Source organism: Mustela lutreola, chromosome 7 (genome assembly GCF_030435805.1).
Source record: "Mustela lutreola isolate mMusLut2 chromosome 7, mMusLut2.pri, whole genome shotgun sequence".
Classification (NCBI taxonomy): Eukaryota; Metazoa; Chordata; class Mammalia; order Carnivora; family Mustelidae; genus Mustela; species Mustela lutreola.
The window spans coordinates 60,900,099-60,922,831 of record NC_081296.1 but is presented as its reverse complement, the minus strand read 5'-3'; the positions used below and the strand labels follow the sequence as shown (position 1 = coordinate 60,922,831).

At 40.7% G+C, this 22,733-nt stretch overlaps 1 protein-coding gene across 5 annotated transcripts in view; it reads right to left on the bottom strand.

Moving 5' to 3' along the window:
* Window positions 1–22,733, bottom strand: part of FMN1 (formin 1) — a 406,869-nt gene that overhangs the window by 354,828 nt on the left and 29,308 nt on the right. For all 5 annotated transcript variants that reach the window (XM_059181092.1, XM_059181089.1, XM_059181087.1 and 2 more), the window contains one exon: window positions 12,854–14,845. In XM_059181092.1, coding sequence (XP_059037075.1) covers window positions 12,854–14,714 — 1,861 coding nt within the window. In that variant the 5' untranslated portion in view covers window positions 14,715–14,845. The remainder of the gene's footprint in view (window positions 1–12,853; window positions 14,846–22,733) is intronic.

The following is a 22,733-nucleotide window of genomic DNA, read 5'->3' as shown; positions in this document are numbered from 1 at the left end:
CTTTGCATCCATTTAATATAGTTTTACATTCATATAATTGTTTATGTTTTCAATCTTGGTTTCTATGAAAGTGATTAAGCACAGACAGCTCTTCCCTTTTCCCCAGAATTTCTGATTCCATAGATCCAGGGGATGGAGCTTGAGAAACAGCATTTTAGCAAGTCTCCAGATGTGGCTAATAATGGTGCTTGTCCAGGGGCCACACTGTGAAAACCCCTGTTCTGTACCATCCTGGCCCCCCCACTGCTTCCAATAATCACATATCATTTGGTCATTGGTGAATCTCTGTACACAAAAAATAAAGTCATTCAACAATTAATTATTGAGCCAGCACTTCCATAACATATGCTGTTACTACATCAGATGCAATGCCATATATCAGAGGTACAAAGATAAATAAAGCTTAGTATCTGCATCCATGGACTTTATATTCCAGACAGACATGTAAACAAATAGTCATGATGCGATGGAATAAGCCTCAGGTGTAATGGAAATGTTCATTCTACAACGAGGGGAATCAAAAGCCTTTATGATGATGGAGATAACACTTCAAACTTTTTAAAAAACTGTTTATTTTGAAATAATTTTAGATTTACAGAAACATTAAAAAATAGAGTTCTCCTATATACCTTAAACTCAGTTCAACATCAAACAGATGCTGACATTTTGCACACACAGGTTAGGATGGATTTTGAGGGGGGCACAGGAATTTATCAGGGTATCCCATGTAGAGAAATAATATATGAATAAAACCACTGAGACAGGATATACTACTACTAATATCTAAATATTTTTGGAGAATTGTGTGCTAGACATTGTGCCAAGTCCTTTAAGCATTTTTATCACTTATTCCTTACAAAAACTCCTAAATAGTTAATATATTACCTATTAGCTGGATACTACTATCACTCCCCTTTCAACGAGGACATTGAGGCAGGTGCCAATCTTCTTAGTAGGTAGCAGAACTGAGATTTGACAATAAAACGTTCAACTTTGGCATACACATTCTTAACCAGTCCAGTATGACTCAGAAATGGAGACATCTACTGCATATTTAGATTAAGTTACATTAGGGACAGTTGTAGGGACAGGGTTCTGATAGTGGAAGCAGAAGACAAGACAAGAAAGGGAATGGAAAATGCTAGATAATACTGTGGTAGGCAGAATCCTAAAATAGTCTTCTAGGATGTCTGGGGGATGAGGGGTGGTGTGGGAATAAAATAAAATAAAATAAAATAAAATAAAATAAAATAGGTCTCCTAGATTCCTGTCCCCTGGGGGCCATACCTGGAATAATCCCCTCTCCTTGGGTAAGGAGGGCAGACCCTGGTGGAGATGATGGCATATCACTTCCATGATTCAGTTACATTATATGACAAAGGCAAAGGAATTTTGCAGATGTAATTAAAGTCCTTGATGTTACCATACTGCCACACTGGTTTGGGCCCTCAAATTTGCAGGTCATTTTCCATGTCTGTTTATTGCTTTCCTGGCCTTGACTTCTGCTTTCACTCTTAGAACCCTGTCCCATGGCCCATTCTTTAAGGATCCTGCTCTGCTAGGTAATAACAGGAGTTTTATGAGCAAATTAACATGGCTTAGTTTGTGTATAGCTTTTGGAAATCAATCATATAGCCTCAGCTTCTACTGGTATTATACACAAGTGTTCCATCAACAGTACTTTCTTCTGCACAGGGCAACGTCAGTGGTGGGCATCAGGCACCCAGCAAATGGGCCACGTAGGAGCCTCTGAATCACAGCCTACAAGAGCAATAAGCACCTGCCAGGCCTTCTATTCCAATGTCATAAAGTGTACATTGGCGCAAATAGGCTGGGCTTTGTCCATGCCTAATGCAACATGGTTAACCTGTAACCAATAGAACACAGGAAACGGTGAGCTGCCTCTGGTTTCCATTTCAAGTTTGATCACTTGACTCCGCTTCAGTGACTGGCTTTGAGAATAAAGTTGAGTCTCATTTTAAGATTTAGAAAAGGTCTGTTTCAGTAAAATCAAGCTTTTTGTAAAGTTATTCTAATCAAAAGAACACTTTCTTTGTTCACAAAAATACCTGGCTCTGAGGACCCATGTTCCATTTAACTTCATTCCCACCCTCTTGGTACCTTCAGATTCCTAAACCTATGCAGAGATTAATAGTTATAAGGTTGCCTGAAAATAAAACATCAACTACCAAAATAATATGATAGTAATCACACAATATGGCATGAAACAATTTTCATTCTGTTTAACATAAGACAAAGGGGGAAAATTTCCCTGTTACCAGTTTGAAAACCATGTTTTCCAATCATTCATCCACCCATTCATTCATTCATTCATTCACAAAAACATTCACTGAATACATGCCATGGGTCAGTTACTGAACCGGATTCCAGGTAAATAAGATGAATGTGACACCATTCCTGTCTTTGGAGAGACCTTTTTTTTTTTTTTAAATAAAAATAAGGACACATCTGATTCAATTCTGATGTGTTCTATCACCAGCAGAAACAGGTTCCATATGAAGATGATGAGACACCGAGAATTCGGCCAGAACAAACCCACTTCTCTCTGCTGTATGGCATACTATTTGAAGAGATATTCTGTTTAATACCATTCTGTTTAACTAACCCTAGGCCAGTCTGTTACTCCCGGTTACTGCCCTGTCACCTGTAAATTGGAGGACTGTTTTTAATAAAGTCAACAACCACAAAAATCTAATTAGGCCAATACATATTGACTATTTTGTGACATACTACTCAAGAAATAGCAAATCATCCATCCAAAGTGTAAGATAGGGCTCTATATCTAAAAGCTTCATGGGAACTCAAGACTGACATACAAAACAATGAGAAATTATTAATAAAATATAAATATAAATAGAATAAAATGTATTAAAATACAAGGTTTTAAAAAATTTTAATAGTTAAAAGTATTATTATACATACTAACATAAGAAAATCCCAACAATAGAGATCCAAAAAGGACAAAAAAGGGTATGGAAATCAGAAAAGACGATAACTTTTAGCTGTAGAAACTAAAAAAGCTTTGTAGGATGTCAGGTGGTTCAGAAATAAGTGGTAGGAAGAAATGGGGCCTTTGTTTTTCTTTTCTTTTGCTATATCATTCTTTAATTCATGATTTCATATTGGAAAGGCATTAGTATTAGAAATACAATTCTGATTTCTTTGTTAATTAATTAAAAATTCCCCTGGTTAAATTAAAAAACTATGGGGTGAACCAGTAGTAATCTACACTCAGTGGAGAGTGCATTGAAGGTAGCATGTACGATCTAGTGACACCTTCAAAACAGTAGAGACCACTGAAGGTGTAAGTGACTTAAACAGAAGAGACTGAAAAAAAAAAAAAAAAAAAACAGAAGCAACTGAAAACACAAGCAAATGTAGAAGCTCTAGTTGCGAGCAAATCAAGAAATCTACATAGGATAACTAGCTGTAAATTATTATTTGTAGCCTCATTCATCACTGGAAAACACCAAAAAGAGTAGATTATTAAAATCATTTCTGCTGGGGTGCCTGGGTGGCTCAGTTGGTTAAGCATCTGCCTTCCGCTCCCGTCATGATCCCTGGTTCCTGGGATCAAGCCTCACTTCTCCCTCTCCCCTCTGCTTGTTGTACTCTCTTTAGCTATCTCTCTTAAATGAATAAAATCTTAAAAAAAAAAAAAATCATTTCTGACTCTTTGAGCCAATGATGTGTAACTGTAATAAGCTACTATTTTCTAATGTTTTATGAAGTATTTTCATCGACATCATTTCATTTGATGCTCAAAAGAACCCTATGGTTTGATATTATTCCTTCTAGTAAATGCAGTCAGGGGAGTAGCAACAGGGTGCAAAATCAGTATTTCTCTAGCTCTACCAATTTGGGGGCTCCCCTCCCCTCCACACAATTTCTCTTAATCATTCTAGGAATCACGCGTGCTCAGGCATGCAGTCCTCCCCACCACCACTGCTGTCCCCTCTCTTCTGATGGCTTCAGGTGGCTCTTGACACTGCTAGAATTATTAACCAGTGCTGCTGCAGCTAACATGCCCGAGGGGCCTCCCAAGGCACTACTACCTATGTCTTCCGCTTCTCCACTGCTCCTAAGGACGAGGTCAAATCTGGTTCATTCCAGCATGTTCCCTGTGTTCCCGTGCTCCAAGAGCACCTGGAGTTGGGACTCTTCATCCACAAGTCTGTCACACTCTATTAACGAAGACCCTGCCTTCAATATATTCAGAACATTTTAGTAAAATTTCTCTTTAAATTTTCCCAAGGCTTTTTTGGTGCAGTTCCCTCCTCCCTATGAGCCAGGTGTGAGTCCAGGGGGTTGCGTCAGCAGAGAATCTGGAGGCCATGCATTACGCTATTTTCAGCATTGTCCCTCCCCCGCCCTCCCATGTGCCTCAAATCCTTGGGAGGAGCCCCGCCCTGTGGCCATCCTCTGAGCACTCAAGCAAAAACCTCTTGACAGCTCTAACCATCTAATTATCCAGACATGCCTAGACTTGTGTCTGAATCCTAGGGAGGCCATGCTCACGCTCCAGCGGCGCGTTATTTGCTCCCTCTGCAATTCCTCGGGGCTAACCTGGAAACCTACAGCTTTAATCAACCACAAGATTATTTTTGGGTTCTCCCTCCAAATGCAAAATTCAACCTCAAAACCTTAACTTGGATTTGAAACAAACAAGGAAAAAATCTACATCATAACGTTTTAGGAAAAATACGTGACACCTAGATGATCCAAGTTACGGTCTTTCATGGATGAAATTGTGTTACGTAAGTCACGGAAATCTGAATCTCAAATTCTAAAGCCCCCACTCACTTGCTTAGCACGAAGTCCAGTTTTTTCCTCGGGTCCTTCCTCCCCAGCTCTGTCCTCCAGGGGTCCCACCAGGTTTCCGTGCTCAGGGGCCAGGCTGCCATTGACACCCTCTGTTCTGCTGCTCTTTGCCCTTGGTTTTCTAACAACCTCTATTCTCAACTACTGAAGCTGGCTTGGTAAGAAAGTTCCTGCTTCTCCACAAGCACCCCAATGTTTATAGCAGCAATGTCCCCAATAGCCAAACTATGGAGAGTCAAGATGTCTGTTGACAGATGAATGGATAAAGAAGATGTGGCAGATACATACAATGGAATATTAGTCATTAGAAAGAATGAACTCTTACCATTCACATTTACATCGATGTGAATGGAACTGGAGGGTATTATGCTGAGCAACATAAGTCAATCAGAAAAGACAGTTATCATACAGTTTTGCTCATATGTGGAGTATAAGAAACAGCACAGGGGTGCCTGGGTGGCTCAGCGGGTTAAAGTCTCTGCCTTCAGCTCAGGTCATGATCCCTGGGTCCTAGGATCGAACTCCGCATTGGGCTTTCTGCTCAGTGGGGAGCTTGCTTCCCCCTCTCTCTGCCTGCATCTCTGCCTGCTTGTGATCTCTGTCTGTCAAATAAATTTCTTAAAAAAATCTTTAAAAAAATAGCACAGAAGATCATAGGGGAAGAGAGAGAAAACTGAATGGGAAGTCATCAGAGAGGGAGACAAACCATAAGACTCTTTACTACAGGAAAAAAACAGGGTTGCTGCAGGGAGGGTGGGTAGGAGGATGGGGTAACAGGGTGATGGGCATTAAGGAAGGCACATGATGTGATGAGCTCTGGGTGTGAAATACAACTGATGAATTATTGAACTCTACATCCTAAGATAATGATATATTACATGTTGGCTAATTAAATTTAAATTAAAAAAAGAAAGTTCCTTCCTCTCTTGAACAGCTCCTCTATACTGCAAGACTCCTGGGCTTCTGATGACAAAGTTACTCCTTCCCTTCATGCCAGAGCCCCTTCCCCCTAGTGTCTAGGGTCACTCGTAGGAAGATGAGGAAATGTCTGTGAGCAGACTTTTGGCCCAGACTTATTCCCTCATGACACTTCTCCTTCCACTGTCCATCATTCTTCCCTGTGGGTCAATATCCTTTAAGGACCCCACACTCCCTCTATATCCTATACATGTCTGAATCCTAATTCTAACCTAGTTTCAAGGTCTTTCCTATAAGGCTCTGGACCATCTAGAAAGCATCTGATTCAATGTACTCAAACAATTCATGACTGTGGAAAAAACTTGTAGGGCCTTCTTTTAAGAGTCCAGAAACTCTATAACATGCTCTGGCAGGGGGCTGAGGTACCTGGGCACAGAGCAAAACTCTAGGGGGGAATGGTATGGCCTAATATCACAGCCCGGAGGCCCCCAAAATGTACGAAGTAATATGGGTTGATTTGTGTTTAAGAACTATCTAACAGGAGCTACTGTCCTTGTAAGTGATCAGAAAGCAGATAAAATAAAATAGGCAGTAGCAATCATTTGCCTGACAAGAGCTATCAAGAGGAAGAAAGTAGACCCAGGGGGTATCCAATGTTTTCAAAAAGCAACCTCTCCCAGAAGAGTCCATGAAGAATAAAACATATACCTTCCAAATCAGTACTCCTTTGCTTTATCAATCTGATAAAATGCTTTGATACAATTACCACATTAAAAGCTTATTTTTTTATGCCTTGACCTGTAATGCTATGAGGTAGAAGGTAAAAAACTATGTATCTATTATTTAAAAAATTGTTTTCTCTTTGAGATTTTTCAGCGGCTATGACTTGGAATCACAGTGTTAATTTTGCCATTTCTATATATCTTTAAAATTACTTTAGACAGGTGTGCGTGACCTGGGATTGCAGATTGCACCCTTGCTTTTAATCTTGTGCCCTGAACCCATGAATAGAAAAGAAGCAAGGGAAAAACAGTTCAACAGAAGGTGTGATCCTCAAAGCACAACTGGATATTGATCTGGGAAAAAAATTCATATACATAGAGCTGGCTCTGGATTTTAAAACATCAGATTTTGGTCATGGTCCTACCTTTGGAAATGTATTATCTGTTGAAAACCAGATTTTGATTGAGAGAAACACCCGTCATTTATTCTACATGGAAACTGACTTTAAAATACAAATTGTCCATTGGTAGAAAATCTCTCTCATATTTCATGTGCTAATGAGCTATTCTTATTTTTCAGTGATTGAGAAAGATATTTTAAAATCCTTTTTGTGTTTTTCACAAAAAGCAACTGAACATAATGTGATAGCAATCATAGTTAAATAGGAGAGCTTTGTTTTTAAACACAAGCTAATTTTTTCTCAGTCCATGGAGAGAAAACTGTCACAAGATCTTCCATTTCTTTTGCTGCCTCCATTTTTGAACTTTCAACAGTAAGAGACAGTCAATCTACTTAAATTTAAAGGCCTACAGGTCACATGACAAAGAAATGAAATGGCGCCACTATCATTTATTTTCAAGATAACCGCTGTTCTGTAGCAAAACAGACACCCTACATTCTTCTTTACCTTGTTGCTCATTTAAAACACCATTCTGTCTTCCTACATTTCTTGGTCTTGCCCCATCTACATCATCTTGTCTTCCATATGCCCCTTCAGATCCACTCTACATCCTTTTCCACCCTACCCTTGGCCCTGGAAGGCTGACCTTGAAGACCACATCTGCCGGCTCCCTTACACCCTGCCCTGTGGTGGGTTCCGTTAGAGGTTTCTGGGCAGAAGATCAAAGGAGAGAGATGCCAGGATCTTCAGCCCAACAAGCTTGGCCATAGGCCACCGCTGCTGCCATGTGGCCCCTCTCAGTGAAGCTCCGCTGTCTGGGTTCCAGTGACCGCAGCTTCTCTTCTCTTATTCCTTCTGGCCAAGGGGTGTCCATTTCCTGTGAGGACCTTGTCTATCTTGCCTTTATAAAGCTCCTTCTTCTCTTGGTTTCTGGATAATGCTCCCATCTAGTCCTCACTGTCTGACTAGTTCTCCACGGGCTCTGCTTTCCCAGCTCTCTAGCAAACGCATTTGCCCGAATAACAGTGCAGTCTCAGAGTGGAGCTTCTCACCCCATTAAAGGACATGGGGAAAAACATAGGGAAGGGCAGTTTAGCTGTAATCCCACCACACACACTAACTGTTCTAGGTTCATTTGTTTTTTTACTTAAAAAGTCATTTAATCACTCATTAAAAGGAGGTAGGGATATGGATGAGGGACGCCTGGGTGGCTCAGTGGGTTAAACTGCTGCCTTCGGCTCAGGTCATGATCCTAGGTCCTGGGATTGAGTCCCACATCAGGCTCCTTGCTGGCGGGGAGCCTGCTTCTCTCTTTGCCTCTGCTGGCCACTCTACCTGCTTGTGCACACACACACTCTCTCTCTCTCTCTGACAAATAAACAAAATAAAATCTTAAAAAAAAAAAAAAAAGGAGGTAGGGATATGGATGAAATAGGTGAAGGGGATTAAGACACACAAACTTGGGTACCTGGGTGGCTCAGTGGGTTAAGTCTCTGCCTTCGGCTCAGGTCATGATCCCAGGGTCCTGAGATCGAGCCCCGCAACGGGCTCTCTGCTCAGCAGGTAGCCTGCTTCTCCCTCTCTCTCTGCCTGCCTCTCTGCCTACTTGTGATCTCTCTCTGTCAAATAAATAAATAAAACCTTTTAAAAAAGTGAAAAAATATTTTTTAAAAAAAGACACACAAACTTCCAGTGATAACATAAATAAGCATGGGGATAAAAAGTACCACATAGAGGATACAGTCAATAATACTGTAATAATGTTGTAGGGCAGCAGACGGTAACTATACTTATCCTGGCAAGTAGTGCATAATGTCTTGAATTCTTGAATCACTATGTTATACACCTGAAACTAATATAACATTTATGTCAACTACACTTCAATAAGCAAGGGATAACCATTTTAAAAAGGTAGTTAAATCACTCTTAAAAATCATAAAAGTGACACATATACTGTGACCAGTGACATACTACAAAAATATATAGGGAAGAAGTTAGTGCTCCTCCCTAATGCTTCTGGATTCTTCCCCTTCACCTTGTGCCCCATCTTCACCTTGCATTGCATGCAGGTAAGGAATGTGAACAGGCTGGTTAGTCTTTTTCTACCCCTGTCTCCATGATATTTAAGCCCATACCAAACAGACATACACTCATATATGAAGAGGAGTGATACCTGTCTTGCAAAAACTTCAAGAATGCTATACATCATCTTGCCACTTGCTAGGTACAGACTTAGTTCAATACTTTGAACTGCCTCATGGTATTATATAGTAGAAATGTACCATAACTTATTTAATCATTTCTCTACTGATGGACCTTCAAATTTTCTCAGCCACTTTTGTCACTATGAACAACGCTAGAGTAAACACCCTTCTGCATATGTTTATTACTGCATCTATTTTTGTAAACTAAATTCCAAAAAGTAGGGTTGCTAGGTCAAAGTTCCATATAGTTTCAACTGCCACCCTCTTACTTTTTTCCAAGTATATAGCAACGTATTCCTTAATTTAATTCTCACATTTGTTTTATATAGATATGATATGGTTTAGGCAATTGCTGAACCTTATTTTCTCTCTTAACATGAATTACAGAGAACTTTCTATGTACTATGTACTTTCTGTAGTGATCTTAAATGGCTACATTAATGTTATGAAGCTTCTTTAAATTTTTATGGGGCTTGTAGCAAACCTCAGTATTATTGTGGGAAGAATTTCTATCCACTCTCTGTAATACATGCTTAGAGAAATAAAAGTTTTGACCGTTGCATTAGATATTAAAAAATCTATTCAAAGTGTGCATCTCATCTCTTAATCAGTTGACATGAACTACATCTTTTGATGGCCCTTCCAACTGATCAAGTGACTCAAAATATCAAGAAGCACTATGCCCAGGGCATCTGCTTCCACCACAGCCTCTGTGGCTTCAAACAGAGGACAAAGATCATGGGATTGCTGAGGAGAGCACAGAAACGCGGGGCATTTTCCTAAGTGTGGTGAGTCAAATTCCATGTGATTCTTCTGGCATTAAGAGGGTCTATTTCAGATCAAAGGTAACAAGAAAGCCATCAGAACAGGAAAGAATCTCAGCCCTCAGGACAGCTTAGCACCACTAGAGTCCTTTGGGCTGAGAAAATACCACATTCTACAAAGGCTTAGGAACATTCTACAGTAGTTTCCATTCCAAAATAAAATATTATAAAACCAATTCCAGAGGGAGAGGGTGGGAGAAGGTAGTGTGTGCTGGGGGTAGGGCATGGGCATGAGATGATAAATCTGGCCACCATTCCCTGTTAGCATATTCTCTACTTGATTATATCACCACCAGACAAGAAATTCCTGTGTGTAATCCTTAGAATGAAGACTCAAATAAGGAATTAAGAAAATGCCAAAGCCAGCAGGAGGTGGACCAATAGCCTCTGTGCTGCCTTTATGCTATTTCCTGTGTGGATAGTCATATGGGCCTTAACTCCTGTGAGAAGGAGAAGGGGATTTCACTCTTTCCTGGGAATTACTACATGCCCATAACACTCAAGAGTCTTCCAACTGGAAACAGATCTGATTACTTTTGCCAGACTTAATCTCTTACTTGAGCAGTTAATGAGAGCTTTCAATAATCTTAATCACATCACTTCAATAAAATACCTCGGTGTTATTTCCACAGGAAATAAATGTCCACAGACCATAAACTCAACCTGGTTAATAGCTAACATCAGAGACAGGTGGGAGTTGGATCCAGATAAAGGGCCACTGTACAGTGATAGTCAATGAATTATGCCCCTATATCCCCTCCACCCGCCATCAGGGCTGCTGGACACTCTCTGGGGCCTCTGCTGGACAGGGGTGAGAAGGGAACTGAAGGGAAAGACAGGCAATTAGCAGCAGGAAAATTCTCCCATACATATGGACCCACCAGTGGCAGGAAGTCACTGAAGGATCCAGAATATGAAGAGAACTCAGACTATGGAGAAGGGGAATAAGTGGGGAGAAGAACTCAGGAACACAGGATATAAATCAAGACCCACTATTTGAAGAACACCCTCCCTTCATGCTTTTCAGAGGGACAGTGACAAGAGACAATGTTTGGATGTCCTGGAGGAAGGTCTCAGCAAAAGAGAAGTCACCCACACCAGAAGAAAAATTCTCTCCCACTCCTTTTCTCCTTCTTTCCAAGTCCTTCTTTTATCAGGTTAGAAGCACACGGTCGTGATTCTGAGCACTGGCTCCTGAAAGTGATACGGAGGGCTGGGGCCAAAGGAAGGGAAATGGTTCTGAGCAATTGTGTCCTGAGTTCAAGGGAGAGTGTGACCGCCCACTGAACTTATCACTCAGTGGGCTCATAGTCAGTCACCATAGAAACTGAATGTCCTCTGTGTGCCTGCCTTGACCCAGATACAATGGAGCTTTTAAAATATTTTTTATATAGAAAAAGGGCAACAAAATAAAAAGATAGTTCTAAATTAGGAAAAAATAAGACTTACGGAAGCTCAATGTATTTAATGCCCAGTTTCTGAGTAAGAGACACACACAATCCCAGAAATTGGTGTGGTTTCTAAAAAAGAAACTTTAGAGTTGAAGGAGCTAGTCCATGCCTGAACTTCTAGAAGTCTCTTGTCTTATAGCTGCACAGACCTCCCTTTTGAAGAATTTCAATGGCTCCAGCAGCACCCATAGAGAGAATTTTCATCACTAGGGTTCTCTAACACATGACACAAAATCTTTAAGTCTCTGACTTTCCTGGTGAAGCAAATGGGTTATGTGATGAAAGCAGCAATTCTCCTCAAACTAAGGTCTATATTGCAAAAATAAGATCAAAAGTATTTACGACATTTTTAAAGAACCATGCCTGGATCAATGATGTAGAGAAATTCTGAAAATGTCAAGAGTCTAAATGAATAGAAAGCTGTTGAAATTCCTCTTTCCTAGATAGAGATTTTTTATCACAGAAATTGTGTGTGATGTCTTCTCTAACCTTTAGGAGACCATATATCATATTACGACCCATTCCCTAGATAAAGCGTTGACCACATGCTGTGGGAGTTATCCCAGAAAAGAACAGATTGCCTGCACAGCAGCGTACGAAACCTTGAGCCCCTGGCCACATCGGCCTGGAAAACGTAAGGAATACCAGAGGGGTACCTTTTAGACACTGCCTTTCTGGCTCTTACTGAACCTGCTTATAGGACCCCCCAAATTGTTCTCATGTAAAATTTTATATCATTTTAAACACATAAGCCAAATCAACTCTGGAGCACCCATAAGTAAAACAGTAACAGTAAAATAGACCATAAATAAAAACAGAATAAACGTTACTTCATGCTTGTCTAGGAAATAAAGAGTCCAAAAAGAGAAAGAAAGAAAACTTGAACCGAGATTCTTCAAGTGAATTCATCCCTCTTCTAGTAAAAAAAAAAAAAGGAAAGTTCTTACTGTAAAGTAATGACACTTGGAAAAGTGATTATTAAAAAAACCAAAATGAAAAACCTCTTACAACAGACAGATGAGCAAAGACACATGAGGCTTTTGCTCTTTTGCTTAGAGAACCCCAACCAAGAGCTACTCCGGCAGCATGAACAGCAGAATTTAGGTCAAGGGGCCAGTTATCCAACGACAGCATCTAAGGCAGAGACAAGTTGCTACTTCTTTCTGCTCATTCCTGTTTCCTTTGAGAGTCCTCCGTTAAGCAACCACGGAGGCAGCTTTAGAGTACACCGAAGTAAAATATTTGTAAAAGACATTCACAAAGTATTGCTTCTGGAAGCAACTACACCCCGGAGCCTGGGAGTCAGCACCAGCCTCACCACGGCCACACTCCCCCCATACCACTCCCAGTTTTCTTGCCACAGCGTGAACGAACGAACAGGCCCAGGAGTTTGGGTTCACTGCTCAGTGGCGAGTCTCTGCCCAGCGCAAGCAGATGACTGTCTGTGAGCTGCCCCGGAACAGATGTGAAGTAGCTTACGCAGGGACTTACCTGGAGGCGACTGGTACTGGGGCCGAGCCGCGGTCTTCCCAGGCCCCAGGCTCTTCTCCAGAGATTCCCCAGACACCAACCGTGGGTGGCCTGCTCTGAGGAAGGTCGAGCTGGCTCCTTTGGTCTCCGTGACCTTTGCAGAGGACGGTGGCTCCAAGGTGTCAGCAGAGGAGGACCCAGAGAAAGCACTGCTCTTTCGGCCGGCAGAGTCATCAGGAGCCACGTCCCACTCACCAGGCAGTGGAGGGAGTTGCAGGACCCCGTGATGCTGCTCAGGGCCGGGGAGCCTTGGAGAGAGAGGCGAGGGAACAGGTGCCATCCGTCTGTGCGTGCTGGACTGGGAGGATGAATTATTCAGTAGCATGCTGAGCGAGGCCGGGGCTGAGGGGGACGGCTTCTTCTCATGGCCTCCAGGCTGTGGCCAGTCAGGGCTGCCGTGGTGGGGCAAATCCAGAAAAGAGCTTTGGTGATCCCTCAGAGGCAGCCCAGCCTTCCGCTTGCCTCTGGCTTCTGGGACGGTGTGGGTGCCTGGTGTGCTTGGGGGGAAGCCCAGCCTTTTCCCCTCAGTGGCTTCATCTAACTTCTCGCTCTGTATCACCTTCAGCAGGACCTTGTTCACAGCCCCCTCGGCGCTGGCTGGAATGCATTCCCCGTCCGACAGCTGCCACAGCCTGTCGCCCAGCTGCTCCTGGCCCTGCCACCTGGAACTAGGAGTCCCAGCCTCGGCTTCTGGGAGGGTGAGCCAGTCTGCTCTGGGTATAAACTCAGCTTGGGCCGCTGGGCAAACGGCAACGCTTTCCTCACTCTCAGGGCCCGTTCTAACTACTCTTTGCACCTGAGTAGACAGATCCTGGACCTTGGCCACCACTTTGGAAATGGGCTTCTTCCTGCATGTATGCTCCGTAGACTTCTCCTTCTGGCCCCTCTTGGCCTCTGGATGCTTCTCAGAGTCCTCACGACTTTCAGACCAAGCTGTCTGCTGGTGCGGCAGCCGGAGAGGGCCCCTCTCCGGCTTTCCAGCACCATCGTCTCCTGGCTCTGTGGAGCTGCAGTCAGGGGGCAGCCTTCCGCGTCCAAGACCCGTGTCCTGAGAAGCCTTCCTGAAGTTCCCAAAGCCACGGCTGGGATCCAGTGTCCTGGAGATCTCTGGGGGGCAGCTCTGTCTCCACTGTGGGGAGGAAGTAAATGCCACTCTTGGGAGCGAGCTGCCTCTCTCCTCTAGAAGCCAAAGATTAGGCCTTGTTCGAGAAAGAGGAAGAGATTTGCTGGAACAGATCTGGTCCTTCCCCATCTGAAGAGCCGACTGCCGGCCCCCACGCCCTTTCCTTCTCGTCCTCTTCTGTGGAAGCCCCTCAAAGCTTCCTCTCCTTCCACCAAACCTCCGTGGCTTGCGGTTCCCATGGGCACTCCTCTTACTGAGACAGCCCACAGGGGGCTCCCCCGGCCAGTCACCAACACTCTGGAAAGAGTCGTCCTCAGGGGCCAGGCTCACGGACAGCTCCAGCAGCTTCCCCTCCTGGTTCCCCATCGTAATCCCCAGGATGTGGTCTGAGCTAAGCAGATTGGCCAGAAGTCTCTTCCTCTCAGCTGTAAGTTTGTACAGCTCAGTTAAAATGTCTTTTGTGGGAGTTTGCTTGAAAAATATGTCGCCTGGATGTTCATTTGGCTGCAGGCTGAGGCTGATGACGTTTGACCCCTCCCTGACTTGGTAGCAGTTATGAAACCCTTTATTGGCTCTGTCTAGAGTTACAGTGCCCTTGTATGAAAATCCTCTGACTTCCCCCCTTGGAAGATAGAAGCTGATGAAGCAGACTTCAGTAATGGGCTTACGCAATTGGAGGGTGCAGTGAGTGCCTTCCATTATGCCTACCTAATTATTCATGCCTTGGAGATGCTGGTCTGTGGTCAGGCTTCCCAGGCTCCGGTGGTGGGGCATGTGATGGTGGCTAGGCAGGGAAAGCAGCTGACAGTCATCTCCAGCAACAAGACTGTCTGGTAGAAGAAGAAGGAAAGAAAGCAGCTTATCTAACTGAATGCGTAAATCACACACCAACATAAATGAAAGCATAGCCATGATTTATCCTTCCTCTCTGGCTGATCTCAACCAGATCAACCCACACCAACCAGAGGCTGACTGCAACCTCTTCCCAACTCCCATTACTCCACTGGACCAGAGCTTTTTTTTTACAGCTGAGAGATGGCAGAGTGCCCCAAGATGAAAGCTCCTTTCCCTACAAGGGAACTCACCTTATACCCTAGAGCAGGTCTGTCAACTTCTTTAGACTTCAGTTTGTATTTTCCTATTAAACACAGCTAATAAACCTCCCAGAAGGGGATATTTATTTCCCAGAGGAAAGAGGACTTTGGGATCCTTAGAAAACATAGTCATTTTAATAACTCCTTTTTAAAATATTACTGTGCCAAAAAAATGAGTGGAGTTCTTTTACTCTCCATAAAGCACCTTCTAAGCTCTGAGATTAATTTTCTATTTAACTTAAAGAAGTCTTGGGCAAAAGTATTGGGCCATCAATTTGGAACCTTTTCTGAATACAAGTCATGTATTTTGTCAAAAGAGCTAAAAGTGAAAAATTTTAAGTTTGAAATTTAAATAAGTAATTCAGAACTCTTAGTCAAGGTTGTTTGGGTTTTTCTCTCCCCTACTTCTTGCCTATTTAAGGCCAGAATGGCAGAGAAAAAGTAAACACCTGTAAGTCATTGCTGGCCCTGTGTGGATTCCCCATTTCTTGACCAATGAAGCAGCTGAAATGTCACATAAGCAGGGAGGGTAGCTGTGTTTCTCTCTTAAGTTTTGAGGAGCCCCAGGAATATCTTTATGGCTAACATCTCCACTCCCCACAGACCAAGCATGGAGCTTAGAATTCTGTATTACAACATTTCATTTCTTAAGTTAAAGCAATTCCCAGTCTTCAAGACTTCCATGCCTAAAAGAAAATCCCCAGGAAGGGTAACACAATAACCATTTACTAACCACTGAGATCTTAGTGAATTATTTTCCTCGGGTATTTTATACTCATTCTATATAACAAAAAATTTACATAAAAATACATCTTGAGTGGCAGAAGACAGAAAGGAGGAAGAGCTTAGTAATAGAAACTTCTTGAGGAAGACAGAAAAAGGTGATAAAAATGAAGGTTTAAAAAAAATACATACATCTGCTGGTCAACCCACAAGTGCCAGGAGAGCTCAGAGTACTCAGAGAAAGAGAAAGTAGAATACCATTTTAAAGTGTTAAGAGAAAAGATGTGTTAACCCATAATTTTATATCCAGTGAAAATATTCTTCAAAAATGATGGTGAAATAAAGTCATTCTCAGATGAAGATAGAGAATTAGTTGCCTGCAGACCTACTCTAAAGAAATATGCTAAAGGAGGCTCTTCAGAGAAAATGAAAAAAATAAACTTATAACATCAAGAATGAAGAAAAAGCAACAGAAATGGTAATGTCTCTGTAAACATAGTATTATTCCTCTCTTGAGTTCTTTAAAAGATGTTTGACAATTAAAACAAAACAAAACAAAATAACATTGTTTGGTGGGGTTGCAATGTATGTAAATATAATATACATGATAGCTACAACATTAAGGGGGTGGGAAAGGGACCTCTATTGGCAAAGTATAATAGCAATTTATTTCTGCCTACCCTGTAAAGAGTAAGGCATGCATAGTTACTCCCCAGAGCAACCACTAAAAGAGATATAGTGAAAAATACAATTGATATATTAAAATGGAAGAATTTTAAAAATTCAAATAACTCAAAAGAAAACAAGAAAGGGAAAATGAAAGAGAGGAACCAAAAAATAGAGGCAACAAACACAAATAAATAATAAAATAGTAAATCCAAAGCTAAATATATCAATACTTACATTAAATATAAATGGTCTACACACAAAATTAAGAGACAAAGATTGTCAGACACGTCTATTAGGTAGTTAAAGTCACTAACTTGGATGAGGTTAATCAAGAAGAATGCACAGACCAAAAAATTCAAAGGTTGTAGAACAGAGTACTGAGAATACAAGTATTTAAGGGATAAATGGAGGGAAAAGAGGCTTTAAACGAGACTGAAAAAGAATGTGTATTAGGATAATTCTCCATATTTTGTAGCTAAAGACATTAGGATTCAGTGGTCTAACTTCTTAGTATGCTTTTAGTATAGGTCTGTAAATCCTAGCCCTAACATCCTTCAATCAGCACTGCTCAAATGAGACAAGAACCCATGTCTCAGAAACTAGTGTTAGATTAAATCAGAGGGCTTCCGTAATATAACCAAGTCTTTCTTCCTCCGGTGACAATAACAGGAGTCACACACCCAGTTATATCTTAAAATTCTTAGCTCTAGCCTCATCCATCAACTTTTCTTAAATACCTGTTGCATTTTCTCTCTATTGATACACTTTCTTTTGCAGAGGAATGTATAAAAATAGCGAAAGTGATAACCATGGTATCGTATGATGTTGAAGACCTTTCAACTAGGGATCGAATGAAAGATTGTAGAAGATAAAAGGAATAACCTTGGAGTTGTAGATCTCAACGTTGGCCATGTAGTTTGTGGCAGGATACAAGGAGGCAAAAATAAGTCCCTACTAATTATAAAAGAAAAATATCCCATTCTTGTAATTCTAAAATTTAAAAAAAATATTGCAGAGTTTTACTTTGCTTTCAAGATAAAATACTCTTCTTCCACATTTGGGAGGTCCAAATCCAGGTGTGAATGGTTTCTTCATGTCATGTGTTCATAATTTCTGAGTTTCTAATGATCATGTAAGCAAGTAGGGAAGATATTCCTAGTGTCTCTCTCTGTAGGCCTTATCATTTAACAAAAAGTTCAAACAAAAGGCATTATCTGCAATGAAATATAGGGATTGAAAAGTGAATTGTTTTAAAGTGGAGTTGCTTGAAAACAACAAATTTCCTCCTCTGAATGAACAAGAGCACAGGTACTGACTTATCAGTGGCACAAAGATAATTTTCTTTGCCTAAATTTAGCATCTAAAGGAAATTAGAGGAAATGTATGGAAGAAAAAAATTATTTCATATTTTCTGGTCTCAGGATGAGCTTCAGAATTAGCTTTGCTATAAATTTGAACATCCAAAGTCCAAATAACTTAAGACAAAGAACATGAACAAATCTCTTCCAAATACCCCATTCTCTTCCATAGCTTGACATCAAACTTGTTATGTACATCCTCCACTATCATCAATGAATAGTTACAGAGCTGTTTCTGGAGGATAGAACTATTCACACTTTTTCCCAATCTCTCTCAACCAAAGACTCTCAGGATTCAGCTATCAGCCTAGCATCCCTGCCAGTGTCTAGATAAGTGTCCCTCATGTGTTTTCTTCTTTCCTTTGTGAAATGAGAAATTTAGTCTCTAAGTTTCTAATTCATTACCTCAAAATATTACTTGGTGACACCTACTAGCTAGACAAAGAACTACAAAACTCCTCCTCCTTGAAGAAAAGCATATGCTCTGAGTAAAGGAAATTCAACCTCAGCACTCCAGTGGGCACTATGTCAAAGGCAGGCCTCTGAGCAGGGAAAACACTTCTCTGCAACAAGCCGTGAGCAAGTCAAAATCCACTGTTGAATCATAACACACAGTTTCCATCTGAAAAACCAGAGGAAAAACACTATAAGTCTTGGGAGAAAAAAGGCAAAATAACAAGGAAATCAAAATGGAGTGGGGTTAAATACACCAGTACTATAATCCATGCTGAGTTCATAGGACTATTTCAAGCAGCATTGCCTCATTCTGCTTTAACTAAAATACAGCAGCTCTGCAGGCTCCACACACTAAATTATACACCTTAATTTGGCCTGCAAAGTAACCTTCTCTGGTTATGCTCAGTGTAAAACCACTTTGTTTCTTAGGGAGTCTTCGTCTTTCCTCTGGAAAGGGAGTCTCTCCTCTGGCCAACTCCAGGCTGTCTCTCCAAGACAACACTACTGTGCTGATTTCTCCTTGACTCTTTTTCCAATAAACAAGTACATGATTTCACTCCACCCAAAATGGAAATATCTGTTGTACCTCATCATGATAGAATATTATTGCCTTTTTAGTAGATGCTAGTCAATGCTCATGGCATATTTCACCAATGCCTAAAATAAGATCCAAGAATTAGCAGCAGTCACGCTGTCTGCTTACTGTCCATTTCTTAATTGATTCTGGCCCTAAAAGACCAAGGCAAAGCTTTATTTGCTTAGCGATTGGCAGAGTAATGCTGTGTGACTCCATCTGAGCCCAATACTGATAAGACAGTTTATCTGTAAGTTCCATTATTAAGTTAGAAACTGTCCATTCAGATTCAGGTTCTCCCCTCTACATACTTCTCTAAACACCAGGAATAAGCTGAATAAGCTCCTTGGTGCTCTGCCTTCTACTGGGTTTAGACATAGGGAATTAGTAGCAGAGATGCGAGAGCAGAATGGAAGAAGGTTTATATTTATTCCCTGGCTCCCTCCCTCCTAGGTGTGGTTTTGTAGTAGGTATGTCCTCTAATGAAGACCATGCCTCCTTTTGGGTAGCCTTCTTCCAGGTGTAGCTACATTCTCTGAGTACCAGTTGTGACTTCCTCCCATTGCTTATCCAGGCCTGGTAGCTTTGAATTCTGCCACTTGTGTGTGATTTTGGAAAAGTTAGTGTCTGCGTCTCTCCTTCCTTCCCATTCTTGGATGGAATGTAGTATTGCTGATGTTCAAGTAGAAGATACAAAAATAAAGGTAGGTCTGCAATAGCTTTCTAGCTCTTTTCCTTCCGAGGTATTTTTTCCCCAAAGAATCTACACACTGTAAAAGTAGAATAGAAGCAATCCTTAACTTATTGCAATGCAAAGCAGAAAGAGACTCATTCAAGGAGACATCAAAGAATAGATTAGAGGAGGTTAAAGAAAGGAAAGACACATGATGTTTGTCAAATCAGAAAATCCTTCAAAAAGAAGAAAACATTTGGAATAACTCCATACTAAAGGATAGGATTTTGACAGATGTGATTTTTTTTAAGATTATTTATTTATTTATTTGACAGAGAGAGATCACAAGTAGGCAGAGAGGCAGGCAGAGACAGAGGAGGAAGCAGGCTCCCTGCTGAGCAGAGAGCCCAATGCGGGACTTGATCCCAGGACCCTGAGATCACGACCTGAGGCGAAGGCAGCGGCTTTACCCACTGAGCCACCCAGGCGCCCGACAGATGTGATTTTTAAAAAGAGAATTCTGGGAGGAGGACATCACAGGAGACCATGAAATTTGATAACATGTACAAAGGAAAGAAGTACTCTCTTTGTCTTTTTTTTTTTTTTTTTTTAGACAAATGTTAGAAGAAATAAGTCAAGAAAGAGTGATAGCACACTGTAAAAAGATTTGAATACAGACTGGTGGGAAATTAATGCTAACTTCATAAACAAATGAGAAGCCATGGATAGGTTTTGATCAGAGTTTTTTGTTCCATACTAAATTTAAGGGAGAGGAGCTTAGTCATAATGTTAGAATAGAACTGAGTAGAAAGAGATCAGACAGAGAGTCAAGAATTTGGAGCTCTGGTAAACATCAAATTCTGTCTAGAGGTTTGAAAAAGAAACAAATTAGAAGGGGAAATTATAGGCAGAGTTTTAGATAGTGATTTTACTAGAGTAAGAAGAAACCAAATTATATTACAAAGAGCAAAAGAGAGAGTCTGATGGATAAGAGAAGAAAATAAGAAGAATAGCCCATGCAGGTATTGAGTATTGTCTTTCTTGCTACTTTTACTTTGTTTTTGTTTTTTTCCAGTGGAGGACACATAGGAAGAGTAAGCCTTGACAAGAAGGAGGTTGTTTCATCCTTAAAGACTGGGGCTAAATAAAAGGGAGAAGATGATTATGAGATAGAAAGCAGTGAAATTGAAAGAGTACATATTACCTCAGTGATTTTTGTTTTCCTCATAAAATTCTATAATTTTATGATTTTCTCTGCATTCTTACAATGTCATAAGAAAGTACTAAATCAGTCTATACTGCAAAAGCAAAATCTCTAGCTTTGAAACTCTGATTTGACTATGACACCACCAATACTCTGAGCTAGGCATTATTATAACATGCTGGCAAATCCCTATGAAAATAATATAGAAGCCAAATAGAATTATCTTTGGTCAATAAATTTTTATCCATAGCCAGAGATGGTTCTCAAAGAATAAGAAAAAGGGCTTCTTCGTGATCCCAGGGTCCTGGGATGGAGCCCCAAATCAGGCTCTCTGCTTAGCAGAAGCCTGCTTCCTCCTCTCTCTCTCTCTCTCTCTGCCTGCCTCTCTGCCTGCTTGTGATCTCTGTCAAAAAAAAAAAAAAAAAAGGCTTCTTTTTGTGTTTATAAACCATAAACCATAAACCAACCCACTCGGATACCTAATTATGCTATAAGGTGTGAGTAAGATTCTCCCAAACACTAAGAGAATCCTTTCTTCACCTCTCCTGTACCTCTTCAAAGCTTCAGACATAAAGATAAATAAATATCAGCTGTCTGTGTGATCTTCATGAGAATATAAGATATTGAGATCTTCAAAACATCTCTGGCTCTTGTTGCTATCTGGTTTATGTCATCATCTGTGGGAGATAGGTGAGTGTACTGAGAAAATAAACCCCTTCCCCATGATTTAAAAAAGAATCTGAACATATGAAATTCTTACTCACTGAATGCTCAAGGTCCAATGGCCAATGTTTGACTGCACAATATATCGCAAAAGTGGGATTGGTACATTCTTTGTAAAACAAAGATAGAGCCCTTTTTTAAAATTAGGAGTATCTTTTTAAATATACAAACCCATTCTGTAGAGTTTGTTTTTCTGAGAACTTTACATGAGGATCATTGCATATACTAATCTGTATTTCCAAATTAAGGAAGCTGCTTTTGAACAATAACTTCTCAATTAGAATGAATAAGGGATTAAAATAGGCTTTTTTATTCAATGGACCATGTCTGCCCCATTTTATAGAGGTGTAAAGACTCAGGCAGTGTGCTTTGAGGGCACTCTTGTTTAAAGGTCAGCCACATACACATTCTCCAGAATAGATCACATATTAAGCCACAAAACAATTCTCAACAAAATCAAAAAGATCAAAGTCATACCATGTATCTTTTCTGACCAAGACACTATGAAATTAGAAATCGACCACAAAGAAAAAAATCTGCAAAGAGCACAAGTACATGGAGGTTAAATAACATGCTGCTCAATGAATAGGTCAACCAAGAAATCAAAGAAGAAGTCAAGAATTACATGGAGAGAAATGAAAAATCAAAACACAATGGCCCCAAATCTTTGGGATGAAGCAAAAGTGGCTCTAAAAGGGATGTTTATAGCCAGCCAGGCTTACCCTGAGGAGCAAGAAAAAATCACAAATAAACAACCTAACCTTATACTTAAAGGAGCTAGAAAAACAACAAATAAAATCCAAACTAGCAGAAAGAAGGAAGTACTAAAGATTAGAGCAGAAATAAGTGATATAGAAACTAAAAAACAACAGAAAAGATCAATGAAGCCAGGAGCTGATTCTTTAAAAACATCAACAAAACTGATAAACCTCTAGCTAGACTCAACAAAGGAGAGAGAGAGAGAGAGAGAGAAGGGATGCTAACAAAATCATAAATGAAAGAGGGAAAAATAGCAAACAACACAGAAATACAAATGACAAATTGGACAACTTAGAAGAAATGGATAAATTCCTAGAAACATATAACCTATCAAAACTGGAGCAGAAAGAAATAGAAAATTTGAACAGACTGATTACCAGCAAGGAAATTGAATTAGTAACCAAAAAACTCCCAATGAAAGTCCAGGACCAGAAAGCTTCACAGGTAAATCCTACCAAACATTTAAAGAAGACTATGGACTCTGA